This window comes from Triticum urartu, chromosome 7A, assembly GCF_056163025.1.
Source record: "Triticum urartu cultivar PI428250 chromosome 7A, HENAU_Tu73, whole genome shotgun sequence".
Lineage (NCBI taxonomy): Eukaryota > Viridiplantae > Streptophyta > Magnoliopsida > Poales > Poaceae > Triticum > Triticum urartu.
In genome coordinates, this window is record NC_141879.1 from 723,204,770 (window position 1) to 723,229,399 (window position 24,630).

The 24,630-nt window shown below is 46.3% G+C and overlaps 1 protein-coding gene across 5 annotated transcripts; it reads right to left on the reverse strand.

Moving 5' to 3' along the window:
- Positions 1–12,983: 12,983 nt before the first annotated feature.
- LOC125526975 (disease resistance protein RGA2-like) lies at positions 12,984–16,962 on the reverse strand. Of its 5 annotated transcripts, none has more exons than XM_087537696.1 (3): positions 16,176–16,953; positions 13,216–16,136; positions 12,984–13,031 (listed from the first exon to the last, which is right to left on the reverse strand). In XM_087537696.1, exons 1-3 carry the CDS (start codon positions 16,951–16,953, stop codon positions 12,984–12,986), a joined length of 3,747 nt encoding a protein of 1,248 aa, XP_087393822.1. The 5 variants fall into 5 exon arrangements, with proteins under 5 accessions (XP_087393822.1, XP_087393823.1, XP_087393825.1 ...); XM_087537697.1 differs by having other exon boundaries at positions 12,984–13,033; positions 13,227–15,275; positions 15,312–16,953; XM_087537699.1 differs by having other exon boundaries at positions 13,216–16,962.
- Between the last annotated feature and the right edge of the window lie 7,668 nt (positions 16,963–24,630).

The following is a 24,630-nucleotide window of genomic DNA, read 5'->3' on the forward strand; positions in this document are numbered from 1 at the left end:
TGTACGCGGATCCGATGCCGCGGCGCCCCGCGCACTTGCACCAGTCTGCTTTCCAGGACCGCGACGGGTGTGTGCTCCGCCTGCAAGATAGAATTCTCAGGAGGAAGGTCAGAATCGATAGGTACTGAAGCTCCTTCCGCCTTCTTGAGTTGCGACACATGTACCACCGGATGTATCTTGCTGCCCACCGGCAACTGGAGTTTGTAGGCGACAGCCCCCACCCGAGCGAGTACTCGGTAAGGACCATAGTAGCGGAATGCCAGCTTTTGATGCGGTCGTTGTGCAACAGACGTTTGGATGAACGGTTGCAGCTTGAGTAACACCACATCACCCACTTCAAATTCCCTGTCTGTGCGTTTCCGGTCAGCTTGCGTCTTCATTCTGTCCTGCGCTCTCTTGAGCTGTTGCTGGAGTAGTTCCATCATGATCTGCCGTTCCTGAAGCCAAGCCGCGAGGTCTGGGACCGTGCACGTATCCACTTGAGCAACTCCAAACTCCCTCGGAAGGTGTCCGTATATCACTTCGAACGGAGTCCTGCCCAGCGACGAATGGAACGAGGTGTTGTACCAATACTCCGCGAGCGCCAGCCACTTGGACCAATTCCCAGGACATGAATGCACAGCACACCTCAAGTAAGCTTCGAGGCATTGGTTCACACGTTCGGTCTGCCCATCTGTTTGCGGATGGTAAGCTGAGCTCAGTTTCAATTCAGTCCGACAGAGCTTGAAGAGTTCTTGCCATATGTTGCTTGTGAAAATGCGGTCTCTGTCCGAGATGATGGCTAGCGGTAGTCCATGGAGTCGATAGATCTCTTTCATGAATGTCTTAGCTATGTGAAGGGCTGTGAAGGGGTGAGCCAAGGGGATAAAATGGGCGTACTTGGAGGATTTATCCACCACCACCAGCACTGTGTCATACCCGCCCGAGCGAGGCAACCTTTCGATGAAGTCCAAAGACACCACGGCCCATGGTTTCTGAGGAATAGGCAGTGGTTGCAAGAGTCCAGCCGGAGATGTGCGCTCCGTCTTGGCTTGTTGACAGATCATACAACCCCGAATCAAAGTTTTTACTTGCTGCTTCATGTTCTTCCAAGCAAAGAGCTGCTTCACCCGATGATAAGTGGCGTGGAACCCCGAATGTCCTCCTGCTGCGCTTGCATGGAGTGCTCGAATCAAGTGCTGTTGCGTATTCTGATCATCCCCGATCCAAATGCGCCCTTTGAAGCGAAGCACTCCGTCCTGCACCACATAGTCAGGTTCGCTGTTAGGATCGAGAGCCAACTTGGCCATGCGCTGTTTAATCCCTTCATCCGAGTGGTAACTGCGTCGTATGGCCTCCAGCCAGGCCGGTTTGCAGACCGAAATCACTGCGAGCTCAGCTTGGGTGGTATGCGCTTTCCTCGACAGCGCATCTGCTGCAAGGTTGGAGAACCCCGCCTTGTATTGGATCACGAACTGCAGACCTATGAGCTTGGTGAAGGCCCGTTGCTGAATTGGGGTGTTGAGCCTCTGGTCCGTGAGGTGCAACAAGCTCTTCTGGTCCGTACGCACGATGAATTCTGCATGTTGCAGGTAAGGCCGCCAATGATCGACCGCGAGGAGCAAAGCCAGGCATTCCTTCTCATAGGCTGATAATCCCAGGTTCTTGGGTGCCAGGGCTTTACTTAGATACGCCACCGGATGTCCTTGTTGCATTAGCACAGCGCCAATTCCTGAGGCACTAGCGTCCGTCTCGACCACAAATTGTTTCTGAAAATCGGGCAGCGCGAGAACAGGGGCTTCGACCAGAGCACGTTTGAGGGCCAATAATGTTGTATTTGCTGCCGGGGTCCACACAAAAATGGTGTTCTTCTTGAGGAGTTCGGTAAGTGGTTTGCTGATCACCCCAAAAAACCTGACGAATTTCCTGTAATAGCCTGCGAGCCCAAGAAATCCACGGAGCTCTTTGACATTGGCCGGCACTTCCCAGTCCTGTACTGCACGAATCTTAGTCTGATCTATAGCTACCCCTCGCTCGCTGATCACATGCCCCAAATAACTGATCTGTTGTTGCGCAAACATGCACTTCGACCGCTTCGCCTTGAGGCCATGATCTGATAACAGCTGCAGTACTTGCGACAGTCGTGCTTGGTGCGTTGACAGATCCTTCGTATGTACCAAGATATCGTCCATAAAGACCAAAACGCCTTTTCGATTTACCGGAGCCAGCACGGTGTCCATGTTTCCTTGGAAAGTTGCCGGCGCATACGCCAATCCATATGGCATGACTCGGAACTGAAAGTGTCCCATATGAGTACGAAATGCTGTTTTGTGTTCGTCCTCCGGTGACAAACGGATCTGGTGGTATCCTGCGCGAAGATCAAGCTTGGAAAACCATTTGAAGCCCGCGATCTCGTCCAACAGCTCCTCAATGATGGGCATGGGATAGCTTTTCTTGAGAGTAATTGCATTGAGGTGTCGGAAATCGATGCAAAATCGCCATGTCTGGTCCTTCTTCTTGACCAACAACACTGGTGACGAGAAGGCACTCGAACTGGCAGTAATTAGTCCGTCTCACAGCATCTGTTTGACTTGAGCCTCGATCTCATTTTTCTGCTCAGGTGTGTAACGGTATGGTCGGATATTGATCGGTTGAGCACCTGCCACCAGCGGGATAGTGTGATCTCCAGCTCGGTGTGGAGGTAGAGAGGTAGGCTCCTCGAAGACTGACTAAAACTTGTCGAGCATGTGTTGGATCTCCACTGGCATCTCAGTGGTTTCCTCAGTCTGTTCGGTAGCGCACCACCGCGCCCTCCTGGGTCCCCGGAGACGATGCGAGAGCTGGATGGAGCGCGATTCGGCCGACTTGCGTCCGCAGCTCGTCCAACTGCTGCTGCAGATTTGTCACTGCCGGCCGCCACAACTCGAGCGACTGCTGAATCGCGTCGAGGCGCTCGTTGTTGGCGAGGCGGCTATCGTTGACCGCCTTGGCGAGCGCCGCGATCTGTTCTTCCATGGCCGCCGCTTGCGTCGCCGCCTTGGTCTGATAACGCGGTTTCTGATACAGCGGATCCAGATCAGTGACCTCTGATACCACTTGTCACGGCCCTCGATTGATCTAAGTGGGGGAGGAGGAGATCAAGGCAGGGGAAGGATCAAGGGAAAGGGGATCTGGTAGAGGTGCGAGGAAGAACAGCTTCGCTCGGCGTTCGATTTATCTTAATACATCATAATCTCCACTCTCGTGGTCGCAGCCGCACTTAACCCCCACGGCACGCAGGCCGCACCCGCTCACCCACTCCCCGGGCCCACTTGCAGCGACACACGCGCACTGGTCACGCGTTTGTCGTGTGCCTTTGCTTCGCCTGTCGCCTCTTCCATCGCAGCGTCAGCTGGGGCCTTGGTGTCATACGTGACAAAACATTCTGAATTTCTACTCATTCTTTCTATGATCTGTAGCCCATGCTTTTCTTCTTCTTCTCATTCTGTTATAATCTGAATTTCCTTTGGTCTGTCTCTCTTAGTCCGTACTCCATCCGTTCCATAATCCGTGTCCGTTCCATAATTCGTGTCATGGCACGACACGGATTATGGAACGGCAGGAGTAGCAGAGAGAAACTTTTTCTGCTCATTTTTTCTCTCTTTTCATTCTGTTAATTCAGAAATGTTCCCAGACCTTAAAGAATAAACCTCTCTGTAATGTAACATTCTGCTGCTACTAGTCATAATCAGTTGCTTTGTTTTTTTAATCTTATTAAGCTCATCGGTTGTTAATTTTCAGTGATGTAAATGTTCATGAACTTTGCCCATTTTGCTGGTTTTCAGGATTTCCAGATCAGCGAGAAAGTGCGGAGCTTGCTCGATTGCCTGCACATGTTCCACTGGCTGATCATACATGGATCATGCACGCTCTGCAGGAGGAAGCTCTACATCATTATCGTCATCTTCGACGGCCGATGAGAAACTTCTGTCTGTTATTAAAATGGAGGCTCTGCTTGCTGCTTTGCATGCTGTGTGTGCGCTCGCTATGCCTGTGTTGTTGTTGCTGTTGCTGCCTGATAACTTCATATTGGTATTCGTGTGATTCTATTTATGGCTCCCTAAATTTTTTGTGGATGGCATATTTCTATGTCTTTGGTTTCAACAGGGTAGGGACATGCCTTGGCGTATCTGCACATGTCAATAATGCAAAAATTACACTTACATCAATAAAGTAAAAAAAGAATATTGATAAGAATTTCCTAAATGCAGACGATGAGAGGCAATCAACAGCTTAATATATACGCCCTCCGTTCCATCTATTCCATGAAGTCAAACATATGTATGTTTGACCAGAATTGAAAAAACATCAACATCCGGAATAGAAAATAATAAAATATGAAATACTTTTCAGGACGGATCAAATGATACAAATTTGGTATTTTTACAGATATTAATATATTTTTCTAAAAATATGGTCAGACACACAGAAGTTTGAGTTTTCAAAAAAGTAATACACCTTATATTTTGAATCGGAGGGAGAACTTGTTGGAAATATTAGCACTTTTCCCACTATTCTAATCCAGGAGTAAACAGTAAGCATGGCAAATACGGTATGCATCTCATACTGATACCTAAGCATGTGAGCACATACAGTACATAGAACCGAAACATCTATGAACAACATATATGCGGCTAGCACTTGAACGAGCAAATAGGGGATAAACGAGTCATACCCTCCGGTTGGCCAGGCCAACGCGGCGGCGGCAGCGGCAGCCTCGGCATCGGCCGAGGCCGTCTTCTTGGCGGCGGCGGCGTCAGCCATGGGGTCGATGAAGGGGAAGTTGTGGAAGCAGAGGCGGGAGGAGACGGGGACGGATCGGGAGCAGTCGCGTCGAGACGCTCCCCAAAAACCTTATTGCCGTTCTCCCGGGCAGGATCTCGAACGACAGGGTTCCGGAGGCACCTGCTCTCCCGACCAACCGTGCACGCGGTCGTCAGGATGGGATCGCCGGAAGCAGCACAGAGAGAGGAACAGTAGATGACGGTTAGGGTTGTACGAGAGGGAGTAAGTGAACTGAGTTAGGGTTCACTCCACTGGCCAGCGCCTTCTTATATAGGCCATCAGGTAGATGGGCCTAGGCCAGGCCCATGACCGAGTCCGCGAACAGCCCACGCTCCAACGTCTCGGACAGTGGCGCTTCTGTAAGCGACTCGTTAAGTTAATTAATTAACCATTCCCGAGCGGCAAATATAAGCTTCGGCTCGGCTCGTTCCCGCAACCCACGGCGCGCGTCGTGATGAGGCGGGCAGCGGAGGAGGAGGAGCGCGCGTGTACAGCTCCTATTCCCAAGCTCCCAATAGCAAGTGGTAGAGCAGCCTTTATAAAGAGGTCTCACTCTTCTTACTGTAGCAGTATGGGACTAAACTTCCCACGCTTCCCACCACTTGCCGTACACATGCATGGGTCTTAGAGATTAACTAGGGATTATTGTCTTATATGGGCCTAAGCCCATCCATAATCCATCAATCCCCCACCAGATCTCGAGGCACATAAGTTTGTCAACTATTCCAAACAATGTTTGATATACCAGAATTTTCAGTGGAGACTGTTAAGTTGAACTTCTACCTAGAGCAATTGGATTAAACTTCTTCACAACTGAACACTGGACTATGCCTTAAATTGTCAGTTTGGCATGTAGAACTTTCGCCTATTGTCAGCTGATACGTGGCTGCCAAAGGCTAAACCCCACGGGTGGAGCTTATTAGTCATACTCCGTGCCTTCTCATGAGCTTCATAGAAATCACCCAATCTCATAGACTGTGACCAGCAGTCGGGCTCACATAGGTTTGTTCCTCCAAAGAATGCTCTGTAGGTTAGCATCTTGCTTACATAAGCTTTGGAACACATTAAGACAAAAGTCAGCCTGCCTTACAGAATCGAGAGTATTACTGCATCTCCAACGGAGTAGGTTAATTAAGGATACTCTCCTCAGTTGACCGCTGCATTGTTTTCCCAGGTCCTAATTCACGGGATCTCCGATCACATAGGTTGGGTTACCCCCATGACAACTTACGTGGGTCTCATACCCATCTCCCTCGATGCATTTTCTACCACAATCCGTGATAGCCCTTTCGTAAAAGGGTCTACCAGATTCTTAGCCGTCTATATATAATCCAACGCTATTACTCCGGTGTTTCTTGATTTTCTGACAGATTTTAATATTCTTCTTATGTGCTTTGTGGATTTCAAGTTGTCCTTTGAACTCTTAGCCTTGGCAATCACTGTTTGATTGTCACAGTTCATAAGGACAGCCAGGACTGGTTTATCAACCACCGACAAGTCCATCAAAAGCTCTCGAAGCCATTCTGCTTCGACGCATGATGTGTCTAATGTTGTGAGTTCTGCTTCCATAGTCGATCTGGTTAAGATCGTCTGCTTGCAAGACTTTCAGGAAACAACACCACCACCAAGTGTGAAGACATATTCACTTGTGGCTTTCATCTCATTAGCATTAGATATCCAGTTAGAATCACTATACCCCTCAAGTATCGTCGGGTACCCAGAATAGTGAATCCCGTAGTTCACAGTACCTTGCAAATAGCACATCACTCGCTCAACAGCATGCCAATGCACATCTCCCGGATTGGAAACAAGCCGGCTCAGTTTGCACACAGCAAATGAGATGTCAGGGCGAGTAGCACAAGCTAGGTACATGAGTGAACCAACCACTTGAGAATATCTCAATTGATTTACAGTCGTGGCTTCGAACTTTCGAATCCGCACGCTAGGATCATATGGTGTTGCAGAAGGTTTGCAGTCTGAATATCCAAAACGGCTCAAAATCTTCTCAACATAGTGGGATTGCAAAAGTGTAATTCCACCCTTAGTATTTCTCAGTAGCTTGATGTTCAAGATAACATCAGTCACGCCCAGGTCTTTCATCTCAAAGTTATGAGATAGAAAAGCCTTGACCTCCTCAATGACCTTGAGGTGGGTCCCAAATATCAGTATGTCATTGACATACAGACACAGTATAACTCCTTCGCCCCCACCATAGCGATAGTATACACATTTGTCAGCTTCGTTAACAGCAAAGCCAGCAGATGTCAAAGTTGTATTAAACTTCTCATGCCATTGCTTAGGCGCTTGTTTCAAGCCATACAAAGATTTCACTAGCTTACACACCTTTCTTTCCTCGCCATTTACTACAAAGCCATCCGGTTGTTGCATGTAAATTTCCTCGTCTAGCTCTCCGTTAAGGAAAGCCGTCTTAACGTCCATCTGATGAACGAGAAAACCATGCGAGGCAGCCAAAGCGAGTAGCACTCGAATGGTGGTCAGCCTAGCCACAGGTGAGTAAGTGTCGAAGAAATCCTCTTCTTCCTTTTGGGTATAACCCTTGGCCACAAGACTAGCCTTGTACTTCTCAACAGTACCATCGGGCCTAAGCTTCCTCTTGAACACCCACTTACATCTCAATGGTTGGCAACCATAAGGACGATCAGTGATCTCCCATGTCCTGTTAGCCATGATGGAATCCATCTCGCTATGGACCGCATCCTTCCAGTAGTCAGCATCCGGAGATGCATAAGCTTCTGAAATGGAACTGGGAGTGTCATCATCCACGAGGTACACGAGGAAATCATCACCAAAAGACTTTGTAGTCCTTTGTCTCTTGCTCCTAATAGGAGCTTCCTCGTCATCCTCTGATGAAATTTCATCACTTTTGTGTTCATAATATTCCATCGGAATGGCAGGTTCAGGAGTCTCATCAGATTCCAGTCTAGAAGTGCTTTGCATATCTTTCATGGGGAATATATCCTCAAAGAATGTAGCATCATTAGACTCTATAATTGTACCGACCTTTTGGTCAGATACCTCAGATTTCACCACTAGAAATCTATAGCCAACGCTATTCTTAGCGTAGCCCAAGTTAACGCAGTCCACGGTCTTTGGTCCAAGCTTACGCCTTTTGGGGATCGGGACATCGACTTTTGCCAAACAGCCCCAAGTGCGCAAGTAAGAGAGTGTACTTCTTTTCTTCTCCCATTGCTCATAGGGAGTAGTCTCATTATCCTTCGCGGGAACTTTATTCAAGACATGACATGATGTCAATACAGCCTCCCCCCACCATGCCTTGGATAAACCCGATGTATTTAACATGGCGTTAGCCAAATCTGCTAGAGTACGGTTTTTCCATTCGGTAACCCCATTTGACTGGGGTGAATAGGGAGGCGTCCTCTCATGAATAATACCATGTTCCGCACAGAATAAATCGAACTCACTAGAAAAGTACTCTCCACCACGATCAGACCGGACTCGTTTAATTTTCTTCTCAAGTTAGTTCTCAACTTTAGCCTTATAGATTTTAAAGTAGTGTAGAGCCTCATCCTTTGTGTTTAACAAATACACATAACAAAATCCAGTGGAATCATGAATCAAAGTCATGAAGTATTTCTTTCCACCTTTAGTCAACACACCATTCATCTCACAGAGATCTGAATGTATGAGCTCTAGTGGTGCCAGGTGTCTCTCCTTCGCAGGCTTGTGAGGCTTACGAGGTTGCTTTGCTTGCACACACGCATGGCACTTAGAGCCTTTGGCTAAAGTGAAACTCGGGATTAGATTCATCTTAGCCAGCCGCGTCATACAACCGGAATTTATGTGACAAAGACGTGAATGCCAAACCTCACATTCGTTCACATTAGAATGAATTTGGTTCACAACTTTATTACAGAAATCCTCCAGGGAAAGGCGGAACAAACCATCACAATCATATCCTTTTCCAACAAATAGTCCATACCGAGATACGACTACTTTGTTAGACGCAAATACTAACTTAAACCCTTCTTTACATAGAAGGAAGCCACTAACGAGATTCTTCTTGATGGCGGGGACATGTTGTACGTTCTTCAGTTGCACGATCTTTCCCGAAGTAAACTTCAGATCTACCATGCCAACACCATGAACAGAAGCATGCGAGGCGTTCCCCATCAGGACGGAACAATCTCGTGTGACCTGGTAAGAAGAAAACAAAGACACATCAGCACACACATGAATATTAGCCCCAGCGTCAACCCACCAATCGGTGGACTGGCAAACTGAAAGTACGGTAAACAGATTACCATACCCTGATGCCGCATCATTGTTGCTCAGAGTCACATTGACAGACTTTGCGTCCTGTCCTGGCTTCTTATACTTGTTTGGGCACTTGTTTGCCCAATGTTCCTCTGAACCACAAGTGAAGCAGCCATCTCTCTTGTTATCTTTCTTCTTACCCTTCTTCTTGAAGGTAGTATTCTGCTGGACAGAGTTCTTTCCCTTGAACTTGTGGAAGTTCTTCTGCACCACATTGGCGCTAGAAGAACTCTCTGCCCCTTTCACGTGTGAGTCCTTTGTTCTCGAGTTCTGCTCAACACTTAGATGATGACATCCTCAACAGAGAATTCACGTCTTAAGTGCTTGAGAGAAGTAGCAAAGTTCCTCCATCTAGGAGGGAGTTTTGCAATAATGCAACCCGCGACAAACTTGTCCGATAACTCACACTTCAGGAGCTCCAGCTCCTTAGCGATGCATTGTATCTCATGGGCCTGGTCCAACACAGAATGGTTATCAACCATTTTGTAATCATGGAACTGCTCCATAGCATACAACTCGCTTCCAGCATCGGTTGCGCCGAACTTAGCTTCGAGCGCATCCCACAAATTCTTGGCAATGCGCATATGGAGATATGCGTCGATTAGCTTGTCTCCGATCACAGTAAGAACGGCTCCAACAAAGATGGTGGTTGCCTCCCTAAACGCATTCTCCTATTCAGGAGCAATCGTTACCGTGGGAGACACACCACCAACCCAGAACACGTTCATTGCTGTGAGCCACAAGGTAGTCCTCGTCTGCCAACGCTTAACATGCGTTCCAGTAAACTTTTCCGGTTTCAGAGTAGCGGCGAAGCCATGAGTCGAAAAGTGCCTAAAATAAGGTTTTTGGATTGTTGGAAATATTAGCACTTTTCCAACTAATCTAATCCAGGAGTAAACAGTAAGCATGGCAAATACGTTATGCATCTCATACCGATACCTAAGCATGTGAGCACGTACAGTACATAGAACCGAAACATCTATGAACAACATATATACGGCTAGCACATGAACGAGCAAATAGAGAATAAACGAGTCATACCCTCCGGTTGGCCAGGCCAACGCGGCGGCGGCAGCGGCAGCCTCGGCATCTGCCGAGGCCTTCTTCTTGGCGGCGGCGTCGTCAGCCATGGGGTCGATGAAAGGGAAGTAGTGGAAGCAGAGGCGGACGGAGACGGGGACGGATCGGGAGCAGTCGCGTCGAGACGCTCCCCAAAAACCTTATTGCCGTTCTCCCGGGCAGTATCTCGAATGACAGGGTTCCGAAGGCACCTGCTCTCCCAACCAACCGTCCACGCGGTCGTCGGGATGGGATCGCCGGAAGCAGCACAGAGAGAGGAACAGTAGATGACGGCTAGGGTTGTACGAGAGAGGGTGAGTGAACTGAGTTAGGGTTCACTCCACTGGCCAGCGCCTTCTTATATAGGCCATCAAGTAGATGGGCCTAGGCCAGGCCCATGACCGAGTCCATGAACAGCCCACGGTACAACGTCTCGGACAGTGGCGCTTCCGTAAGCGACTTGTTAATTAATTAGCAATTAATTAACCATTCCTTAGCGGTAAAAATATGCTTAGACTCGGCTCATTCCCGCAACCCGCGGCGCGCGAGCGTCGTGACGAGGCGAGACGTGGCGAGGTGAGGCGGGGCGGGCGGCGGAGGAGGAGGAGCGCGCGTGTACAGCTCCTATTCCCAAGCTCCCAATAGCAAGTGGTAGAGCAGCCCTTATAAAGAGGTCTCACTCTTCTTACTGTAGCAGTATGAGACTAAACTTTCCACACTTCCCACCACTTGCCGTACACATGCATGGACCTCAGAGATTAACTAGGGATTATTGTCTTATATGGGCCTAAGCCCATCCATAATCCATCAGAACTTAGTAGTGAGCAAGTAAGAGTGCATGTACAAGTCAACATTGTACTGTTATGCATACAGACCAGAAGATCAGTTAACAAATTACTACTCCTTTTGGGATTGGCTCTTATTTCATATATCAACTTGTGCTAAAATTGCTGTGATCGAAATAGGAAAGACCTGCCCTTTCATGAGCGGCGATCACTGATGACCAGCAGCACAACAAGAATAGAGAGCACCCCACTGTGGTAGTGATAGGGAAATGGGGATTAAGACCCTGAATAACAGAGCTTCTGTCTGTGCCTCTTCGTATCTTATTCACATCATTGCGGGGATGATCTTGTTTGGGGCTACATCCGCGAACTGTAAGGCACGCCGGCGCCTAAAGCAGACTAAATCCTTACGTTGCTCTTTCTATCGTGCTCTCCACGAATCAAATCCCCGTGCAGTCTCTCCACATTCTGCAGTTTTGTTCTTCTGTTCAGGCTTCAGGCTGGAGATGGTATGAACCTGTCCATGGTTCATTGAATCCGCTGACCTTTTCGAGATCGAGGGCGTGTCCATTGACAACCTGCCTCACCGAGGAGTACAAGTACAACCAGAGACGCCGTCGGCGACCTCTCGACCGGGATGCTCGGTCCGCGTCCAGGTCTTATTTAAACCACGCACTATCTCTGCAACCACTTGTCCACTAAAGTATAAATCTCTCTGCTTAATTGGACTACAGCTAACTGATCATCGTATCATCTCATTCTATAATGTAAAACATTCTCTTTTTTTGGTGTACACAATGAAATTTCGCTCATTCTGCTGCAACCAGCAGCTGCTTGGTCGTTTTCAGTTTTGGATTTTTTTTCTTCTGAAGTTTGTGGCGATGTTCCTGGTGGTCTTCAGGATTTCCAGACTGGGAAGAAGGCACGGAGCTTGACCGATTACTGGCACGCGTTGCATCGATGGCTGGCTCATCAAGCATGGAATCATGCCCGCTGTGCAGGAGGAAGCTCTAGATCACCGTCGTCTTCTTCCTTGACGAGGAACTTAATGGGGTTCGTGATGAATACCATATCTTGAGAAATTTGAAGGCATAGATCTCTAGTTAGTGCATCAAACTTGCAGTGGTTCGCCACAACGCAAATGTATATAAAAGTCCCTAACATCACTTCACAAACAGTATTCCTAACTGGTGCAGAGTATGAGTGGAAAACCGACAGCTTCAAACAGTCAATAAATAACAGTGTGTGTATGTAGTTGTACAAATCAAAACAGCAGTATTGTTGTATGCGGTAAACACAATATTGACTTTACAAATAGTAGTACTGTTATGAGTGTTTGGTATACAAGTTCATAAATAAAATTGGGGAACTTTGACAAAAAAAAACTGACAGTGCGGAGCATAAGGGGCAATCAACAGCTCCATATATACATATCATACAGACTGACGGACTGACATATCGAAAATTGAGCTAATAAATTACCTCTTCTGAGTGTAGCAACCAAAAAGAAATACAGACAGAAGTTTGACAAAAGAATCTGACAGTGCCAAGGCAGAATGCCGCCATGCCAGTTGGAAAAGGAACACAATGATACAACAGCCCAGAGGCAAACAGAAGTGGCAAATACAAGTACCAAATTATTCAAACCAGATCTCTTTTCGAGGATAAAATGATAGTAGATAATAGTATTATGGGAGCGCTTTCTGATTACTGATCTTGCAATTCAGCATGGTAACAACCTCCCATGGGCTTCTGATCCCGGCAACAGCATCGCAAAACAACATGGCAACAACAATTACTGATCTTGGTGGGTCTTGCAAGACAATAGTTCTACTCCAAGTGATCTCTCTTTTCCGCCCGTCTGTATGTGCTGGAAGAATTCTACAAAAAAGCCATACACGGTCAACATGAGAAGAAAGCCAAACAGATAGGTATAGTGATGGGGCATGGTTTTTTTTTTTTCCAAAAAACAAATCAGAGGGGTACAATATCAGCAACCTTTGCAGACAGCATATCTTCCAAGTCTTCGGGAATAGTAATTCAGCCTTTGCAGACATATTTCCATGTCTTTGGCTTCAGCAGCATGGGCTCTGCATAGATTAATCATGTAAAAACATAACACTTTAGAAGAACGCCATTGAGGAAATGACGAATTTATTTTAAAAGAACACTTAATTTGCTTTAATTTTCTGTCATACTACTAGTGATGCTATTATAATTAACTGACTAGCACATTTCATGGTCTTCAATAAGTAACAGAGGTAGTAATTGCTGTGTGCTTACTTCCATAATAACGGGCATCTATGTCTTTCTCCTGGAGGCTGCCCAGCCGTTGCTGCAGGCTTGTAGGGAGCGTCTTCACACCAGGGCACTTTTTAATGAAAAGATATTGAAGAGACGAGTATGCCTGCGGCCAATCAGGTAGGGATGACAGGTTATTGCATTCCCAAAGCTGGAGGAACTCCAGCGAGAGTAGCTCTCCCGGGTGAGATTTCAGAGATGTCAAACCACGGCAGTCATGAATAAGTAGTTCCTTGAGAGACCGGGGAAGATGGAGTACCCCTGTTAAGCCATGGCAATATGTTAATTTTAACTCTTCTAAATGCCCCACCCCAGCTTCGGGTGATGATGATGACGACGACACCTCCGGTAACCCTTGATGAATCGACGATGCTGACTGTCCCTGCTGCAACCTCCTGCCAAATGTGGACTCAAGCTTACTGCAGCTAGAAATGTACATTGTCCTAAGAGATGCAGGGACATCAAAGACCTCAACCAAGTTGTTGCAATATCCTATCGTCAGAGTCTCTAGGCGTGGCAGGAGCTGACTCATTCCTGATGATGTTGATGGCTCGGCAGGAACTTGTGCATATCCTGTCAGACCATCGCAATGGGCAATTATAAGCTTCCTCAAGGATACCAATCCTTGGAACTCTTTTTCTGGCCAGTGGACGAGTGTGTGGCAATACTGAATTGATAAATCTTGAAGGCGTACAAAACACGCAAGCAACTCTGTTACACCTGACTTAAAGCCTTTTAACTCCAAAACTGCCAGAGGAAAATCATGATCATACCATTTTTCTTTGCCATCCAACACTTCCCTCAAACCATGCTCAGCTTTCCCTGAGGCCGTTTCTATACTATCTCCAATGCTATGCAGTTCCAGATTTATCAATGAAGTCATATGTCTACCTACCCACTCGAACAACTTTGACTCAAGCCCTTCCATTTTTAATACACTGAGCTTTGGTGATATAGCTGTAGTTGTCAACTTTGGACATCTCTCAATACAAGCGTTTTGGAGGTTAGGGAAGATCGGTTGTCCTGGCAATGCTGTCAACTTTTTACAGTCGCTAATGCACAACTTCTCAAGCAGAGGGAACATTATATCTTCTCCTTGCGTCCCATCATTATCTATTTCCCACCATCTCTCCAAACAGACAAGACCTTGCAACATAAGCTCCTTTAGTCTTGGAAATGTGAAGGATGTAACACGGTCATGACTGAACAACCATTGTAGTTTTCTACAACCGAAAATATGGATCTCAATAATGTTTTGCAACATAGCCATCCATGTCGGGAAGGTGGTGGCTCCATAGGAGTGTATCCTTATAGCATGCAGCCTATCATGAGGTTTGAGCTTCTCGAGCACTCCTGCATCATCTTCGCGACTAGTTTCCTCATTAATGTTATCTAATCCAATGGTCCATTTGAACGTCAGTTCTCTTAGTTCCTTCTTCATGAGGTTTGCCGCTTCTGCATCTTCTTTTGTCACGTTCTCTAGATGATGTAGCTCTAGTTGGCCACCAAGTTTCAAATTCTCAAGCTCTCCAACATTGCTGCAATTACGGCCACTACCCGCTACAAAGCATGTAAGTGTCTGTAGGGATGTGAGCTTTCGAAGGTCTCTTGGCATGCGCTTCAGCTTTGGACAACCATGAGTATAAAGGTGACGGAGAGCGGTCATATACTTCATTTGTGTTGGAAGTCCACAAAGAGATGTGCAGCCAGAGAGGTTCAGCGTTTGCAGGTTGTACAGAATGCTCATATCCTCAGGAAGTGCTATGATATAACTTCCCGAGAGATCTAGGTACCTCAGATGATGTAGATGCTTTGGTTTCAGCGAAAATGATGATCTGTGCAAACAGAGCTGTAATGCTTGTAAAGAGCTGTATTTTGATGGATATTGCAATGAACTTTCCATATCACCGTCACACAGAAGTGTTTGGATAGCTGCCGAGCTTTTCTCTAGAGAACTATTCAATTTACTTTCTGGTTCCTTGCATGACAAAAATAAATGACGAGCAGTGTTTGAAAGCCACTCGCCCTGTCCTGGTTCCTCAGTTGTGGCAACAAATTCAATCTTGCCTGGCTCCTCAGTTGCCAAGGCACATTCCTTCCCCATTACAGAAAGTGCAACATCATGCATAAGATCGTGGATTTTACATGTAGTTCTGGAATAACACCACCCGGTGAGTTCAGTTTCCTCAACTGTGGCTTGGACTTGTTTCACATCCTGAAAGAATGACCTTGAAGCTAGCTCATTGAAAATATGTTTGCCAATGGTTTCAAGACGAACTTGCCTTTCCTGGATGAAGCCATGTGCAATCCATAGTTGGATCAGCTTGTCCACATCAATCTCACAATCTTTAGGAAATATAGCACAAAAAGCAAAGCATTGCTTCATATGCGACGACAACTCGTTGTAACTGAGCTTGAGTATTGGCAAGATTCCAGTCTCCTTGGTGCAAATATTGCTTCTGCTTGATACTGCCTTCCACTCTTCTTCACTGGTCTTGGTACGCAGTACTGAACCCAGTGATGTTGCAGCTAATGGAGAGCCAACACATCTCTTCACAATCTCACCAAGAATTTTCACCAACTCGTCGGGCCTTTCTTCTTCCTCGTGCAAATAGCTGAACGCTCTCGCCTCAATGATTTCCTTTATGAATTTATCCTCCAAAGATGTGAGATCATAAGCTTCAACAGTACCCATTATTTTTGCCACTCCTCCATCACGAGTTGTTGTCAAGACCACACTACCAATACCACCATGTTGAAGGCGGGCCTTGAGCTGTTCCCATATGTGAACTTGTCGTTTCCAGATATCATCCAGTACAAGGAGGTACCTTTTACCGCTCACAACATTCTGAAGGCTATCCAGTGGTGTCTTCTTCGAAGTAGCCATTGCTTCTGTACCGTCATGCCCTTTCCTGGGAGCTGTTTCTATACCATCATCCTTCTTCCTAGGAGCCGCTTCAACTATAGTTTTAGCCAGAGAATCTGCATCAAAGCAGTCAGAGGCACACACCCATAGCAGAAAATCAAAATGCTTCTGAATTTCAGGTTCATTGTAAACAAGTTGTGCTAACGTGGTCTTTCCCAGGCCGCCCATTCCAACGATGGGAACAACAGTGAGATCGGAATTGTTAGCTTGTCCAACCAGTATATCAACAATTTTCTTATTATCCTTATCTCTTGATCTGCTGGAGATTTTCTTTGGATCGAAGATAACATGACCCGTCTGCCGCAACTGGGTGGATAACAATGGTTGTTGCTGATATTTGAAGCCAAAGGCATTCATTTCAGCCACAAGTACCTCAATGGCCTGCACAATCTTGCCGAGCTTCTTTCCCATTTTTTCACGGAATGCTACACGGTTGTGGGTAGGAAAGAGTTTTACCACACCGAAGCCAAGCTCCTTGTAGTGTCCCTCCTTTTTGGCCTTACGACGAAGGGCCTCATACTTGAACTCATCAAAGACTTCATTCGCCTCGTAAGCCACCTTCTTGATGGCCTCAAGCCAGGCCGCTGCGCCTCCTCTGTGGGCTGCCGCCTGCTCAGCGTCGGTGATGATGTCCAGGATGGCAGGCAATTTGCGCTTGAGGGTGTCATGCTGCTCCTCCAGGCCTTCCATCACCTTGTACTGGTCGAGCAGGTAGCTGGAGGCCTTCTCCTTCACCATGGAGAGCAGTGGTCCGACCACCATGGTGGCCACCAGCTCCGCCATTGGAACGCCAAGGACAGCACAGAGAAGCACTAGGTGGAGAAGGCAATAATAGTGTGAGAAAGATCTGTTTGCTTGCCTGTGAGAAAATGGAAGCAAATAATGCTAGTATGTGTGGATGCGTTCGGTTTGATTGATTAATTGCATTGATGACCACACAGTAGATAGAAACAACGGTCCAAAACAACTAACAGTGCTCGGGATGGGTGCTGTCTGCAGCTGAAACACGGAATTAATGGCCAGCTAACCAACAACTAGTACAATTAAATTCAGCTTGGCCTTGCAACAGAATGTGCTCCATTAGAACCAGAGCCTTAACCTCTGCTGTCAGCATTGTTCATCTTCTGACTCTAGCAACCAACAAGCATAGGAACCTTCAAATTTGAGCGCACACTCATAAGTAGCGAGCAAATTAAGGAAATCGATCAAATGATCCCAAACCCATGGCAGCCCAAATTATGATCTTCAACAACTTGGATTTGGTTCTTGCGAGCATCTATGTCTCAAATGAAAGCTATCCGTACTAATTGTATTAAGCTAGTAGATGATTGTAATATAGAGAAGTTTGCAGAAGTAGAGAAGGCAATAATGGTCTGAGCACGATGCGTTTGCTTGCTTCTGAGGAAAATGGAAGCAAATAATGCTTACTATTTTGATCTACCTCCGGGGAGACGTACATGTTAGTGCACATGAAGTACACAAGCCCACAAGCCGGATTAGTGGGCTGATATGTATCTTCGTGGTGGGACGGCCCATCACTAGATCGTTTGCTCCCTTAGTTTTCTCGATAGCTGGCATTCCTGTAGCGCTCATTCACTTGCTTTTTTTGGGTTTTTCGACCGTTTTATAGTCAAACATATGCTCTAAACAGTTCTTAAAAAATGTTCACGGCTTCAACAAAATTCGTGCAAATAACAAAATCAGGATTTTTTTTAATTTGAAAAAATTTCACGGTTTCAAAAAAGGTTCATGGAAATAAAAATATTCACGAATTAAAAAAAGCCGTGAATTTGAAAATGGTTCATGTATTCAAAAAAATCGTGCAAATCAAAAAGAGTTTATGAATTCAAAAAATTGTTCATGATCAAAAAAAGTTTGCGTAAATCAAAAAAGTCGATGAATCCAAAAAATGTTTTCGAATTTGAAGATTGTTTGCAATTTTAAAAAAATAGTCTTGCATTGATTTTTTAAAATACTCATATGAAATAAAAAAAACAGTTGTAAGTCAGTCCGAGCTCTCTTCATAACACAGAAACTCAAGTTAACGGCCAGTGAGTAAAAACTGCAGTGAAACAATGTGTCTTGTTAGCCTTGTATCTGTTCTTCTTCTTCGGGTTTGAGCTACATAAGTGCAAAACTGGATTGTTAGCTTCATTTGTTTTCCTCAATTTACCGGAGTAGCAGGTTGTACATGCTCCTCACCGCCAGGCTCGTCCACGAGAAACATGCATAACATTATATCTGACACTATAATCGTTCGTCTGAATATGTGTATGTCAAAGGCACTATTTGCTTAGTATCTGTTCTTCTTCTTCGGGTTTGAGCTACATAAGTGCAAAACTGGCTCCAACCCGCATGTGTGAGTATAGCGCAATTTGATCCCACATGTCTGGACTGGACATAGTCCAGATTGAATCAACACCAGCTTCTTGCCCTGCTGGTGTTGAATCAAAACATATATGATCGTATTTTTCTGGAGTTGAAAAAAAAATCATGTAAGAAAACCTAATTTAATTCCTTTCATGACTCTGATAGTTTTTTTTTCGGAAAAACTTTCAATCTATTCATCTTCAATCATGGTAGTACAACGAACACTAGAAATAATAAAAATTACATCCAGATCCGTAGACCACCTAGCGACGACTACAAACACTGAAGCGAGCCGAAGGCGCGCCGCTGTCATCGCCCTTCCCTCACCGGAGCCGGGCAAACCTTATTGTAGTAGACAGTCGGGAAGTCGTCGTGCTAAGGTCCCATAGAACCAACGCACCAGAACAGTAACCGCCGCGGATGAATAGTGTAGATCAAAAGGATCCAACCTGAAGACACACGAACGAAGACGAACGACGAACAGATCCGAGCAAATCCACCAAAAACAGATCCGCCGGAGACACACCTCCACACGCCCACCGATTATGCTTCACACATCAACGGAACGGGGATTAGACGGGGAGACCTTTATTCCATCTTCAGGGAGCCACCGCCGTCTCGCCTTCCTGAGTAGGACACAAAACCTAACAAAGCTTGAAAAAAGATATGAAAATGGAGCCCTCCCATCGACAAGGGCCGAGATCCACTCCACCTCCATGGCCCTAAGGCCACCGGAGACGGGACGGACCGGCGCTGGCGCCGGTGGGAGACAAAAAACCCTAGTTTTGGGGAGGCGGCGGCTGGCTACGTTGGAGGCAGCGGCTGGGTACGTTCCTTAACAATATGAGCCAATATTGCCTCTGATAGTTATGAAGACATCTCTCCACAAGTTAGACACACATTGCTTTGGTCTGGCAGGCACAAAGATGTGTGAATTCCGTTATGAACAAGAACGCTTGCCACAAAGAATGGTTCAGCATCGAGAAGAGGGTTCGGAGTTGCTCAGCTCACACAAGAGTGCAGCAGCAGGGTGGAAAAATAAAAATAAGAAGAGACCAGGTTCAGATCAGTTGCTCATTCCACACCTGAAGGTTCAGATGGAGACGTGAGGACCCAAAAGTTGCCACGGAGCGTTTCATCATTCCAAGGCGGTGTGGGGTGGGAGAGGCTCCAACTCTCGACCTCAATCAAGATCACTCGCAATTCGATTAGCTATGAGACCTACGCGCTAGCCAACTGCGCCGCTCAAAAAAAAAAAACTGCGCCACCACCCCCTTTGTTGGATAACCAGTGAACGACCGCTCCTGTTGTTAGCCTCATGTAGTACCTTATTTGATTCCCCATTTTACCAGAGTCCAGAGTAGCAAGCTGAAGCTGTGCAAGCTCCTCGCCAGCGCTCGGCTCACCATTTCGGTTGGCTGAAGCCTCAAACTTTCCTGCCTCCAGTTACTGGGCAATGCAGTTTAATGTGATATCTACAACCTACGGCCTCCTCGCTCACTGGCACTGGCAGGCTTGTCCGCGAGCAGGTCACCCTGCCTGGCTTGTGGATTAGTGGTGCAGCGGATGTTCATCTGCATCATGCTTCATCCAAGGTCGATCGGTTATTATTGTCTGAAACCAGCTACTGCATGCTGTCGGCAACTTGTCAGACGGTGCCATGTCTGTCTGGAAACATACGAATGCAGTGGACCTTCCAGATCGAGGGCACCAACGGCATATCCGAGGGCGTCCATCGACAACCTGCCTGTAGGTCAGGATCATCGAGGAGCACAGCCGGAACTCCGTCGGCTGCCTATAGGTCTGAAAACCACCCATTATCTCTGAAACCCACTACCCCCCCTAAACCATAAATCTCTCTGCTTAATTGGACTTCACATACCTGATCATCGTATCATCTTGTTCTATAATGCAAACATCCTGTTTTTTTCATCGAGAGAAAGAACATTAAGAAATTGTGCTCATTCCGTTGTAGTTAGTAGCTGATGAGTGATGGAATTTCTTTCTGAACATTCTGGTGATTTGCTGGTGGTTTTCGGAAGCAGCGTTTTGGTGCCCGAGCGCAGCTGCTCCCGAAATCCCTCGCGTTAGTTCTCGTCTGGGGATTCAGAAAATTCGGTCTGACACACCTGCGCTGATGCATGGGAAAAACAATATACGGTTCGCGTACGTAGCGCACAGTGCGTCTAAAGCGAGCCCAAACCGTATGGGCGGACGTCCGTGCGCGCGCGGTTCCGTCTGGTCCGTGGAACAGAAAGTTTACCTTTTGGCTGAGCCGTGGACCAGGACACCGAACGGACGTGTCAACCCCCAACCCACCTCGCTGTAGGGCAACCGTTTTGGAGAATTTGCAGGTCGTCTCTTGGTCGGACCACACTCAACCCCAAACCCACCTCGGTGGTTCTCGAAACCAGGCGCCGCCGCGGCCAGCTATCCACCGCCCCCCACTGCTGTGGAGGCTGAGGTCACTCCGGCTAACCGGCGATGAAAGATGCTGGCCTGGAGTTCTTGGTTGACGCCGTGGACAGGTAACTAGGTAAGGGAACCCTGCCCTACTTGGAGATCTATCAGTTTTTCCTAGTCCGGCCGACATGGGCGCTGCCTGACCATGGTTACGCAATACGCCGTCCCCATAGCCGTGTGTTGCAGATTTCCCCTACGAGAAGAGTTCGCAGACAGCTTGGACCACCCGGATCCGGTGCCCCTGGCGGTCCTCCCGCGGATTGCTGTCACGAGCGCTGACCCGGCTGACTCGAATGCTGGCTCCGGCTGCGGCCATCGTGTTGGCGGCGCAAGCCAGGGAAGGCAAGAGGACAACGGGCGCCGTCGGCGGGAGGCTTCTCCGACGAGGTCGGCGGAGTCGACAGACAGGGTGAATCCGGATTCCGGAGGCGCCTAGATGGACAAAAAGGTACGGCCTGAAGCCAATCGAGGGCACCTGTTTTATTGTTTTGTTGAATGCTGCTCTGTCGTCGTACAACGGGGGTGAAATTCGCCGCCATGCTAGTTGTAAGTACGACCCGCTGACCAAATGGAAAGAAAATGTCCGTTCATGTGGTGTGTGTAGGATGCGAATAGTTCTGGGGGAGATTGCTTATGCTCCCACACCGTAGATGGTCCCATGATATAGTTTTTAGAAAAGGACACTTAGATGCTGCCGAAAATTGTGGAAAAGTTGCAAGTGTCCAGAAGATATGTGTATACAATCTGTAAGAAGTTCAAGTCAAAAGACTCGAAATGCATTCGTAGAAACAAAAAAGACAAATCTGATTGTGAATATTGTCACTCTTGCTTTTGTAGGACACCATTCATACCGACGTGCCTTGTGGACACCATTCATACCGGCGTGTGTTTCAAGTTTTATGTGAAAATTTTATAGATTGTACGCACATGCCTTGTGAGCACCCAAAATCTTGTTAATTTTTTTTGAAAACATTTGAATACGTTTCTTGAAAAATGGAAGCATGGTAGCATGCAAGGTGTGGTCCATCTGATATTCCTCCAGCAGTCCTGCTTGCCAACATTTCATTCTGGAGCTGCCATGTTCCCTCCTGTGGAAACTTACAAAGATTTTTTTCACTGAGAAATCAGGTTACGTCTTGGGAGTGTGCCGCCGGACAGAAAACAGTGTCCATCTTTTATGAGTGCCCTAGAGCAGTCAACTCGCAACTATGCAGAGGAACCGACGAAAAGTGTAGTTTGTCCTGAACTATGACTTAGTTTTGAGTTTTGACTCACTTGGCGAGGCGTACGACTTCTACAATATGCATTCGTGGGAGATCGGAATAGGGATAAGGTATGACAAGCGCCCTGTAATGGTGTCAATCCTCCAAGGCTCCAACCCCCAGGTTTGGTTTTATCTGCCTTATTTTCTTTTGTTCCTTCTGGATGATACTTAGTGATTCATTGATTTAGTGCATGGATGCACAACAGGAAGATTGGATGCTAGATTTGCTAAGTTCTGTGAACATGTTAGATGGAAATAAATTAAGCATGCTATTTGCTGAATTTTTCTCATATACACACACTAACGGTGGCTACATGGTCGCTAATAGAAATTCTTTCTTAATGTAAATTATATCTGGGACAGCCAAATAGGGAAATCAGTGTTTGTTTTTTGTGATGGAACAGAGAAACCATGCATGGATGGGGAAAAAATCTTAGTATCGGCCAGCTCCTTCGTTGCAAAAATTCAGACTCCCAAACACGATGACAGAATGTCGTGGCTACTAAATATATTGGTCCTGCTGTATTTAGCTACTGTTATACTACTATAACTTCCATATCTGGCTATTAGATTCCATATTAGGACCAAGTTCGTGTTCGAGGAACAACATATGAACATGCACCAATGAAAAGTGTGGTAATTTACCTGCGGCGCCAGTTGATTATTATTAATGTGTGAAATCATGCTGATCAAACTGGACAACTCATCCTAGGATAAATGAAGATATCAAATTGTAATCCTTTGTGCATTTCCATGCATAGTGTATTTATCAACATAGACAGCATGAGTGTACAATTGTTTGTATCTCTTCATTGTTAGCGTATATGAAATTTTATTTGACATTTATGTTTGTTTTCTTCGTATTTTTCTTTTAAAGAAGTTTATGCTCTTAATTATCATCATTCCTCTTATTAGCCTGAAGATTTAAGAGATAGAGTCCACTTGAAATTGCTCGAGGAGGATTGTTTGGGGGTTCTACAATTTTCTTGGTAATATCCAAAGGTAAATATAAATGAATATTCTGCCAATTTTGTCACGAAATGATATAACTGTATGAGAACTACTATATATCTACTGTAATCACCCTGCTATTTTTGTTCCTTTCATTCTTTTCGAAATTCTTTGTGTACAGATTTCAGTAACTGTATGAGAACCAGATGAAGTGTTTGCACCTTTGATTCATCTTCTTGCCTCACACCGGTGCAAAAATCACATACATTTCCTCCTGCTATTACCAATATCATGAAGGGTCCTCTGGCTAGAGCACACCAATTAAATCAGCGTGAAGACTGTCTCCTACAGGAAGATGAGTTCCTCTGCAGTTCCATGTAAATTGTTACAGCGAGGAGGTCATCATCATGTCTAAACTGCCGACGGGAAAGGCAGCATCACCTCACCTTTTGTTGAGTAGCAACAATCAAGTAGTGGTAGTCAGCTTCAAATCATTTTATGTTTAGGTTCCGAGATTCTCTCTTATCTGAATTGTTGCATGCAGCTTTCAGTTTATATATGTGTGTGATTACATAAATTCAGTTTCGATTGTTCTTCCTTTTGCCAATGTTTGTATTTAGCTGAACCACCGTCTACTTTTACTGGAATTGGTCACAGTTGGTTATCCTTCATCATATATTTATATGTTGTGCGGATATTTTATATCTTCAGGTAACAATGGTTACTGCCTGAATCAGATCAGATGGTTAATCCTTGTTTAACGGGATTCGGCAAAAAGGCAGTGACATTAAAAATGGTGCCTGGGTCGCGAGGTAATCCAGTCTGGAGTACAACTGAGTAGAGATCCAAGCCAGGTCCGTCAGAGAACAGTGCTGCTACACCTGGTGCATTCCCGCTGGTACCGGATGGGTGGGTGCCTGTTAAATACTCCATGGAAGAGACGGCTCAGGCTGGCTCAGGAAAAAGGCTGAGCCGTGCGCCCACGGCCTGTTCCGTGTGCAGGGTAACGCCTGCCGACACAATGAATGCGCACATGCCGTCGCATTGTTTAAGTCTGATACTAGTAATATACAGCTGAGAATACCATCTAGTGCACAGATCCACACGCAAGCAGACGGCTACGATTTCAGGAGCAGCTGAGCCTGAGCTCAGAATCGAATATTCGGTGGTTTTCATGATTTTCAGAGAGAAGGATCGATTACTGGCACGTATTGCTATTGCATCGATGGCCAGCTGATGAAGCATGGTCTAGATCATCATCCTCGTCCTCCTCCTCGACAAACGGACAATGAGGAATTTGAAGTGGTTAGCGACAACGCAGTGTATATCAAGGTTCCTAAAAATTACTTCAGAAGAGTATTCCTAGTGCAGAGTATGAGTGGGAATCGACAGATTCAAATAGCCAATGTGGT

Bases quoted from the DNA above. Each gene is read 5' to 3' on its own strand.
- LOC125526975 (XM_087537699.1), bottom strand. From the start codon at position 16,953: ATGGCGGAGCTGGTGGCCACCATGGTGGTCGGACCACTGCTCTCCATG. The intron at 13,032-13,215 runs GCAATTACTACC...ATCTATGCAGAG, and splicing joins ATTATGGAAGTAAGCACACA to CCCATGCTGCTGAAGCCAAA.